General features: G+C 41.9%; 1 protein-coding gene across 1 annotated transcript; it reads right to left on the reverse strand.

Annotated features, from left to right (window-relative positions):
* Positions 1-12: 12 nt before the first annotated feature.
* senp3b (SUMO specific peptidase 3b) lies at positions 13-8,681 on the reverse strand. The gene is made up of 12 exons (XM_088432985.1): positions 8,349-8,681; positions 6,501-6,626; positions 5,207-5,878; positions 4,034-4,147; positions 3,850-3,961; positions 3,611-3,758; positions 2,624-2,671; positions 2,455-2,532; positions 2,247-2,384; positions 1,377-1,460; positions 1,241-1,291; positions 13-494 (listed from the first exon to the last, which is right to left on the reverse strand). The coding sequence occupies exons 2-12, from the start codon at positions 6,586-6,588 to the stop codon at positions 384-386; spliced, it is 1,644 nt and encodes a 547-aa protein (XP_088289111.1). The 5' UTR covers positions 6,589-6,626; positions 8,349-8,681; the 3' UTR covers positions 13-383.
* Between the last annotated feature and the right edge of the window lie 1,724 nt (positions 8,682-10,405).

Here is a 10,405-nt window from a genome sequence, read left to right on the forward strand (position 1 = left end):
CCCCCCCCCCCCCCCCCCCAAAAAAAAAAAAATACAAAATGTGTCAAAACAGTTGCCAAGCTGTTAGAACAGGTCTAGGGAACCTTTTGAATAAATTCATAAATCAGAAAAAGCAAGACAGAAGTTTGTTATAGGTAAGGGGCACAAAAGGCTTCCCTAGTCCTGCTCGGTCCATAAACCCACATGAGAGGAAACCATTGGCCGTCTTTTTACACGCAGTGAGAACTTGTTGAATGTTTTGGGCTTTTATCTACAGAGTAGCGTCCACTGAAGAATCCACAAGATGTTGCGACGATTTACGACGAGGCGGCGGCTGCGACTTGCCCCCCCCCCCCCCAAAATCTGTGTGCGTGGCTGGTGTGGTTTGCGTAGGGAGGCGGAGGTCACAGGGTGAGCTTACAGTGACACAGTTCTTTGTACATTTGCCTGCGCAGACGAGGCATGTCCTGCTGACCGAAGCTGAACTGCTGCCCCAAGGCCAGACACTTGCAGTACTACGTAGTCGTGGCGGTGGAAAAAACAAAACAGACAAGAGTCAGTCCAATTGTCCAATGACCTCGCCTAGTGGCACTGATGCTCTTCCATTCTTGACAAATATTTCACACTTCGTTGTACCGTTACTGAACTCCTTCGCTGCTAGGACCTTGATGTCCACAACTGTTTTTGTGCTTAACCCCTGGGGCAAATTTTGACCCAACTCGGTCTTTTAGGTGTTTTGGATAAAAGCATTAAAAAAACCACTAGGAGACTAAAAAATTGCATTTTGTCAAAACATGTCGACTTTCAAAATGCTGTCCCTCTTAAAAGCTTGCAAACGGGAGAATAAGAGTGACACCCTGCAGTTGACAAATTTAACCCATGTCGCGCTCATTTACTGCCATTCAAAATCTGAGCTATACTCAACTTTGGACACAATGAAAATCTGATGTTGTGTCAGGCATTTCCCCTGTTTTTTTGCATTAGTCCTTTTAATGGCAACTCTCCAACAGTGTGCAATAGAAATTTTTGTGTTGGGACCCCAAAACCACAGGGGGCTGTTATTAGATAACTTATGACAGTTGTAAGCCTTTCAGTGACTTCATTGGGTGGCTTAGCCTCACTCACCGAAGGCAAAGTTCTTGCGATGCATCGTGGGATTTGTAGTTGACAAAAGGCTTCAATCCAAGAACTAAATGTTGTGTGGATAAGGCTGATGCCACTGAACATTTTGAGGGTTGAAAATAAAAATATATTTACTTACCTGTAGGACAAAGGCCCCGCAGTCACTGTCATTGTTCTGCCGGCCCACATTCTGAAAGACACGGGCCCGCCCTGTCAGTAACGCACAGCAGAGCAACTCGAGCGCTTGAAATGGGACAAATGCTCAAGTGTCTCACCATTTTGAAAAATCCTTTCCAGCCGCTCAAAAACTCCCGCTGGTCTCTTTTGATGGCCTCCGCTTGCAGATACTTATAAATGTGCTAGGGGGAAAATAAATCAATAAACAAAACACAGACAAAAGAGGCAAACACAAAGACAGACAGACAAAAAGACAGGCAAAATAGTTATTGCTCATCATTTAAAATCGATGAGATGCCGCCACTACATGAAATTGGAAAATAGTACGTTATGAGAGAGAGTATAATTTTAACATTTCGGTGTAATCGCTGACATTAGCATTGGTTGCACTGGAGCGACAAACCTTTTAAATGAGTTACACCGCACAGTTTTGGGTTGAGCTACGACATGACCACCCTAATTGTTTACTGTATATAGTCAATTTGCACACCATAATTTCATATAATGTTGAGATTGGAAGGGACTTGATGTATTTTACTGTAACAAGACCTACCTGCAAAGAGCAGCAGCTGGCAAAAATAGATCAATTCTATTTAAATACACTGATGGGCTGAAACAATCAACCGCGTTTAAATGCATCACGTAATAACGGCTAATTGCTAATTGATTAGTGGTTTATTGGTGTGCTCAATTAGTGATTTTATATATATATATATATTATTTTTTTCCCCCTAACGGCTGCGTGTATATGTTGGTAGTAACTGGATATGACCGCAATAAAAACGGAGTTGCAAGGACTCAAGATAGCACACTGTAAAGCATTTACGGGCAAATCGGTCACAGTGCTTGTGTGACGTTAAATTATTTTCTATAATTGGTCCCATCCTACAATATAATTAAAGTCGAGAGCATAGCAAAGTGAGAGTGGTGTGTCTAATGTTGAGTGATTAACATGTTTTCTGCGGCACCTTTGGGCAGCGTCTGTTGAGGGTGCGCTGGGAGTCAAAGTAGGTGATGGCTTTCCGAGGAATGTCGACGCTGACCAGCGACCAGTGAACCTCCAGGTGGATGGGGATCAACAGCAGATCCTTCTGGAAGATGTCCACCTGGCGACAAAGGGAAGCCGAGCATGCACGTCAAACGTCTGCTTTCACATTTCTAAGAGCGCCGGCTTACATTTTTCGTCCACCGCTTGACTCCTTCGTAGCCTTTTGTTCTTAGCTTGTCGTAGAAAAAGCTGTTGAAAAAGTGAACCTGCAGGGAGGGGGGGAAAAAGCAAGTCATCTCACGCCTTGTGAGAGAATTCCGGTGGAATGTTGAAAAGATAAAACTGGTCGGCACACACCTTCTCCGGAACAGAGTCCATGACCAGGTCGCCATACATGTTCATAATCTGAAACAAACAAGCAAATAATTAGCAATATCTTCTAAGCCAATTCAACTACAAAAAGCAGTTTTAGTTGTTTTAATATAATTAATTGTCTCACCCTTTCCTTAATACCCATTTTCAGTTGCAAAGGTTTTCTGTCTATAGTTTATTTTTCATTCACAGTAAATACCTTCAAGAACACATTTTGCCTGTCGATTAATTACAATATTAATTGTTCGCGAAAAACAATTTACCTATCAAATTAATTGGACTAATTGTTAACTTTAGACTGCTGCTAATGGCTAAATAATTATGATTCCGTCACTGAGTAAGGTCAGGTTAGGTTTAACCTTTCCATCTGAAAAAAAATAAAAACATATGTTGCAGCTACCCGAGTTGAGCTACATGTATTGCTCTGCCCCCTAGTGGCTGAGTCATGCACACCAGAATAGACGGCACAATGGCCAGTGAATTATCATGATGCACAAATGATTTTATTAAATCCTTAAGTTCTCTTACGTTTATTATATTACGTACAGTACTGTCAAGTGCTAAACATCAAACACGTCAAACCAAAAGCCCCATCAAGAGGAGTAGAAACTAATCACCGGTGGTTTATGAAACTCTATTTTCTCATCACTACTGCAATACCAAATTTGAAATAAAGTCCTGTTTTGGAAAAAGAGACAGCAATTAAAGCTTTTCCTTAAGCAATTCATAGATTAATCACCAAAATAAATCGACAGGATGAATTAACCCATTCATTGTACAGAGAAACTTTTTTTCTACAATGTGCACGTGACAATACACGGTTCATATATTTGGGGAATTGCGGTAGGTGCTTATGGTTTGTCGTGTTGGTTTCATAAATGGCTAGGTTAGGTGCTAATGTATGAGGGCAAATTGTCAGTTTTTGAGTCACTTGGATGACTTTTGTACACCTTAATGAGCGTATGTTGGTACCTGGTCATTGAGCCAGTTCTGGCCATAAAGAGTCCCGAGGTCATCCATGGTGAGAACGTGACGTTTGTAGTTGACCCGGAAGGTTTTGGCCAGGGCCGAGCCAGAGGAACGCTGGAAGGATTGTATTAAATGCTGGACCATGGTTTTCCTAAGCGCCGTGCGGGTACACAAGAAAAGCAAACACCATCAGCTAAGTTGACATGCGACAACCAATGGTAAGTAGACGGGACGCGTCTAACCTGTGCAGCTGTGAGAAGTTCTCACTGAAGATCTCCTGGAGCCTCTCCACAATGTCTTCCACATGGATTGGGATCAAACTGCCGTACTTCTGCAGGGATTCCTCCAGAATACCTGAAAGACGGCGGACAATCCATTTGTGGGATTCTGCAAAGTGGGTGCTGCGCAAAAGGGGCGGCGGCCAACCTGTGACGCAGCTCACGTGCTCCTCAGAAAGCGCCGGCTCGGCTCGCTTGTCCTCCGCTTCCCGCCTGCCTCGCTCGCCGGGCCTCTCTGGGGAGCACACGCTCCTCTGGTTACCTGTGCAAAGGAGATGACAAACGTTTGCGCTTGTTCTTTGCACACTTTTAAGGAGATTTTGTCTGAGTTCAGTTTCAACCCTTGGGGGATTTGGGACAGTCCAATTTCATTGTGGGTAACTTGTGACACTTCGGTTAGACTAAGCACAGGGTAGACTAAGCACAGGGTCTCTGCAGGTTTCAAAAAGCCAACTCTAAGACAGACTTTTTGCGATTGAAGGTGGTTTCACAACGTCACCATCTTGATTGTATCGGCAATCAGGAGCAGTAGTGTCAGTAAAAAAAACTACTGTATTTCTCAGAGTACTCGCTTATGAGTCGACCCCCCCCCGTCGTAATGTGCGCATAGATGCAAATACTCAAACTAATGTTGCAACAACAAAGTGATTGACTTTTCAATGCCTTTTTTTTGACACAGCTGAATATTCATTTGTCGAAAAGCCATAAAAGTCACCAGCCCTATCTGAAACAGTATATAATTAATCCCAATTAAATCCCGGACATTTGTTTAAACATCCGCGTCACGCTTCCACATGTAGAGAGATGATTTGCTAATCGTCTTACTTGGGATATTATCCCAAGCTTTGTGACAACTGTTGTGAAATCAGAGCGTGGAACGTTGCCCTTCGGGGTTTCTCTGCCCACCAGCAGACATCCATGCCGGCTTGTCCAAAGGCTGAAGGAGACAAGTCAAGCTATCTTTTCCTTTTCATAATGCGCCAAAGTCTGCCGAAAACGTTCTGTGCAAACGCTCTAAAACGGACGCATACTATAAAAATTTGAGGAATATATATATATATATATATATATATATATATATATATATATATATATATATATATATATATATTGTAAATGACATGATATTACTTATTTCACATTAGAAATTGGGATTAAGTTGGCATGTTTCCTGTCATGTAGCATACAAACAATTTTCTTGACATATTTCATTCATATATCTGGCGTGTACACTAATGAGTGGGTAACCGGGCGGGGATGGGGGGGTGCAGGTAAGTTTGGGGATTTGCAACAGATGAGGCCAATATTGACGATTCGGTACCTCGAGCAGCCTCGGGGAATCTCTCGTCGTCACTCATGTCGTCATCGGTATAGAACGTTTGGCGAAAGCCTTTTATCCTCCTCTGCTTGCTGTAACAATTGTAATTGTGTCTTTTCAAGCTCCTGCGCAGGCTGAGGGCGTAGACCCGCTGGGCCCGCTGCCGCCAGCTCTTCCAGCGCTGGCTCAGCTGAGAACCCAGGACGCCGCGGAATTGCCACTGACGCCGGGGCCGGACGTGCCCCAGCGCAGACAATCTGTGGAGGAGGGGCTCCGACATCTGCCGTCCCGTTCCGGCTTGAGGGGGCGGCGTCCCCTCGTCTTGCTTCGTCCTCACGTCTTCATCCTTCTGTAAAGCTCCCAAGTTTGCGTGTGGGTAAAGCTGGCTGGACTGGGGGGGAAAATCCGCCATGTCCCACTCTACCACAGCCGGCTGCTCTTCATCCTCATCTTCTTCTACTTCTTCATCTTCTTCTTCCTCCTCCTCATTCTCCTCCCAGCAGCCGCCCTCAAACTCGTCGTCAGCGTCCTCGGCGTCCGCATGACCCATTTCGTCCTCTTCCGCCTCGTCCTCAGCGCTCCACACCCTTTCTTTCTGACCCAGCCGCAGGTGCATGGGACTGGGGATGCTGTGGTCCGACACGGGAACCATGAGGTGGTCTCCAGGAATCCCACCTAAAAACAAACATTCACAAAATTAAAAAAATCTATAATAATTCCCTTTGTTAGGATATTTGAGTTTTTTTAAAGCACCCCATTACTATAAATGATGTAAAATTCTCACCAAAATACCTTCAAATTAAGAGGTATAAAGGAATTAACTCTTTCAGAGCCAAGTGTTATCTGAAGAGGCAACCCCGAGAATGCCAGTCAATTTCGAGCATTTTGACGCATCTTTCAAGGCCGACGGAATATTCTATTGTATGACTACAATATGAAAGACTGGATTGGAATAAACGTTAAGATTCTATCTTATTCCATTCCTCAGTAATCATTGAAAACAGGTCATTTGAGGTGACACCAAGCTATTTTGGACAAAAGCAGAAAAGTTGATTTTTTTTTTTTGTGAAAAGATGTGACGCTGACACAAATATTTTTTAGTAGCATCTAAAACATCTCAAGTGTACAAAAAGATAGATGCATGACAGTGATTTTTTTCTGGGGTAACAACATCCCTTGGCAATAGACAAAAAAGTAGACACGTATTTGCTTTGCTGGGCCAGACCAGGCAGATTGGAATGACGCCATTTAAAATAAGAAATACAAATACACATATATTAAACATAAAATAAGTAACCTCCTCCAGTGTCTTCTTGGCCCACAGCCGTCAGACCCAGATCTCCCTGCCAGCGGTTCTGGGTCAGGCTACCCCCACTGTCTCGCATTATCCACGGACACCCCACGACCTGCGCCAGCGCGGCACCTACACACACACACAAAAAAAAAACATTTGTTCGAAACAGACAAGCAGGCGGAAAACTCTATACATATGTCTATTTGAATTGTTTGTATTATATATTATTATGTATATTTATTATGATATTATATATTCGATGTATAACGAGAGGGCCAAAAGTAGGAATACACGCAACGTTTTAGCACACCTTATTAAGCGACGAAAGAAAAAACAAAGGAAGAGTGAAATACAGAAGTAAAAATGCCAAATTAGAAGGATGAAAAAAGCAGTGGGTGGAGGGAAATTGCAAGAAAGAATGGAACACAAAATAGAATGAAAAAAGGAGAAATGACGAAATGAAGACCGTGCGAAGAAGAAAGGAAAGAAAGATGGTAGGAATGAATAATTTTAGCTGGTGAGTGGCAGACTGGAGATAAAAAAAAAAAAGACAAAAAAGGTAGGTACAACAGAAGGGTTGAAGCAAGCAAGCCAAGGAGAAATGAAAAGTTGTGGGACGGAAAGACTTAAAGAAGAAAGTGAGGATGAAGAGAAGGAAAGAGGAAGGAACGATGGAAGGATGCAAAGAATAGAAGATATGTTTAGTCTAAGGCACGGGTGTCAAAGTCAAGGCCCGGGGGCCAAAATCTAGCCCCCCACCATCTTATGTGGCCAGCAAAATGCTAATTATGACTTTAAGATTCTGACAAATACTAAATCTACATGTTGTCTTTAAAAATGGTACAAAAAAAATCATGATATTCTGCCCAACATTACTGGCACCATTGTCTGTTTTTTGTATAGCTATTTGTTATTGCTCAATTATGGAATGTAGTCTGCTGCTCCGAAAAGTGAACAGAATAAGAATTTAATTGATGGTACAACAATACATATGACAATAAATCTCTTAATTCTTGAATACAGTATGACTTATGTAGAATGTGTTTATATGTTCGATTAATCAATTTAACAAAGGGAGACAGATGCTATCACTGTATTAATGTTGAGTTCAAACTGTGATTTAACTCTGCAGTATTCTGTTAGCGTTATGTTGAAAATATTAATCCATTTTCTATAAATATGTTGGTGCTAAACTTGCCCCACATTTAAATTTTGTTTAGACACCCCTGGTTTAAGGGAATGATGGAGGAAAGTAAGGAGGAAAGTAAAAGTGATGGTGGATTACGATTGAATCAAATCACATTAAATGTAGTTTGCTTGATTCAAATTGAGACAGACACGATTTAGATCGACTTGATCTAAAAAAAAAAAAAACATTTTGTTAGGCGTACACATGGCAACGTTGTGTCAATTGGGTTCGAATTATGAAGGCGTCTTAAGAAAAAAATCATCACGGTACCCTCAAGATTTTGGAATACCGGAATGTTAATTCGTGAAAACCAGAAATTAAAACTAATGTTTGTGCAAGACAATATCAAGAGCACGGAATCGTTAGCATGCTAATGCTAGCCGAAAGAAGCTTCGGTGGAAATATATATATGCATATATGTGTATGTGTATTTTATCTAAATCAAGAAACGGATCAAGTAACGGTTTTAGAAAGTAACACAAAATGTGTTTTTTTAAACAAATTAGCGACGCACGTATTCCTTTTTTGTCAGCGGGTTAGCCATGTTGTCGTTAGCAACGCCAGCTATGCTAGCTGGTTAGCAAAAATCTTTTTTTTTCGTCTTAACGTCACATCTCGTAAGCTCCGCGAGGCATAGCTACGCGACACGAGCGCAGGCTTACCGTTTACTCGCCGATGCTGTGTAAAAACGTGACCGAAGGATGCAGAAGCGTGTCGAAAGCGCGTCTTTTTCGGCGACAAAAAGCCCAGATGCTAAGTGTGTGATGCTAACACTTCATTGAATGAAGTCAGGTGTGGGGGGGCCGTCGGAAGATTGCAGAGAGCCAGCTGTCGCCTCCTCGGCCCAAATACTTGAACGCGACGGTTTAGAATCAGCAAACACCCGAAAGGGACGATTTTAATGTCCGCGTACAGGGCAAAAGCGAAGGCGGAACGTCTCATTTGGCTCCGGGGTGCTAACAGATGAGAGCGGCTCTCTGCATCGCGTCTCCGGGGCCGTCGCACAGCAAAAGCGTCACGCCGACGGCTCCAGAGGAAATGCCAAGTCTTTAAAACCACATTCGAAAGTCCTCGTTTCACTCCAAAACAGAGGAAATGCCAACAGTGAAGATTTTTTTTTTGGTTAATTTTTACAAACAAAATTAGCTTTTTTTTCCTGTGCTCCTTTGCTCAGCATTTTAGTAAGGTGGAAGCCAATCAGCTTTACTTACATATAGATTGTTATGCAATGATTACATCCATTTATAAAGGCAAGAGAGGAAGTAAACAAGCATGGTAGGAAGGCAATAATAATGTGTCGTTGATGAAGAGAAGGTAAAAAATAAAATGACAGCTCTGGTAGTGCCAGATGATGGGGTGGAGGCAGTGACACCCCTGAAATCTGTTTGGGATGTTTTTCAGCGCCGCCTCTGGCCACTTTTGATATTACATGTTGTAGTGAGGAAGGACGGTGTTGCTTCGGTTGAGAGCAGTCACTGTCCATGAAACGTTTTTCTACCTCTGACCCTTGAGTCTGTTGACTGTACTTTCTTTCTTTCTTTTTAAGAATGTTGTCATTTATGATAGCTCAAAAGCTGTTTGTTTGTTGAGCCAATAATTTGTGACTGCTGATAATATGCTAGCTAATGTTAGCAAGTCATATAGTGCAGCCTTGTATGCGTTCAGCCCGTGAGCATTTTCGTTTGTTCCTTTGCAGTTAGCATATGCGAAGGTTTTGCTGTGAATGCTACTGTAGTCATTTGCATGTAACTGACATTTTGTATTGAAATGAAATGCATTTTTAATTCAGTTAAGATTAATTTATTCAATGTAATTTGTGTACATTTACATACATTGTGAGGCCACAGGCCTCCCCCACCCACAATGAAGATCCCAAGCGTTGACCGGTCCATGGTGATAAAAAGGTCGGGGACCACTGCTGTAGAGCACAGATGAAAAACATGTACGAATAAAATATTCATATTTTGCCAGAAAATGGCAGCAGACCTTTGGCCGCGCTCTTGTTTTTTTTTTTTGGGAACTCAAACCACATTCAAAGTCTCAAAGCAAGAACTTGTGTGGCCCTTTTCCAGCCCGTTTCTAAAATAGAGACAATAGCAAAGAAAATGAAAGTTGACAGAGAGGGCCGTCGCTTCCAGGGCTAGTTGAAATTGGCATTTTTTTTTTTTTTTTTTACGATGAGACTGTGACCAAAAAAAATAATCAATACCAAGTGGCACTACCATGCGGGGATATAACGGCATCCAAGCGTCTCAGTATGAAATCAACCAATGAACGTCGCAGTCATGTATTTTGACACATGCGCTACTTATGATATTGCAACATGACAACAATTTTAAGATGGCAAAATTCCTGTTATCGTTTAATGTTTTCCATCCCTACTACCAGATGAAACTTGCAAATTACAAAAATGTGAACAATTTCAAGAAACTGGGGACTTATATATATACGCACACACACACACACAACGATACACAATTTATTGATACGATTCCCATACCAAAAGGCTGTGGGACGCATTGCCCCAACAGGTATGAAAGGGTAAAATTCGTTTGTGTATTATATTTTGGGAAATTACGGTATTTTTTTTTTCCTCAACATAACTTTCAAATGAATTGCCATTAAATCTTTGAAATTGAATACCATATCCTGAAAGTGTTTATTAAAAATGTTGCAGCCATTAACTAGACCCATAAAAGCATTCAAATGAATTCTGATG

The sequence above is a fragment of the Hippichthys cyanospilos genome, chromosome 1 (assembly GCF_059441005.1).
Source record: "Hippichthys cyanospilos isolate Australia breed blue-spotted pipefish chromosome 1, RoL_Hcya_1.0, whole genome shotgun sequence".
NCBI lineage: Eukaryota > Metazoa > Chordata > Actinopteri > Syngnathiformes > Syngnathidae > Hippichthys > Hippichthys cyanospilos.

Bases quoted from the DNA above. Each gene is read 5' to 3' on its own strand.
- senp3b (XM_088432985.1), bottom strand. From the start codon at position 6,588: ATGCGAGACAGTGGGGGTAGCCTGACCCAGAACCGCTGGCAGGGAGAT. The intron at 3,962-4,033 runs GTTGGCCGCCGC...GCCGTCTTTCAG, and splicing joins GCACGTGAGCTGCGTCACAG to GTATTCTGGAGGAATCCCTG. The intron at 3,759-3,849 runs GTTAGACGCGTC...CACGGCGCTTAG, and splicing joins AACTTCTCACAGCTGCACAG to GAAAACCATGGTCCAGCATT.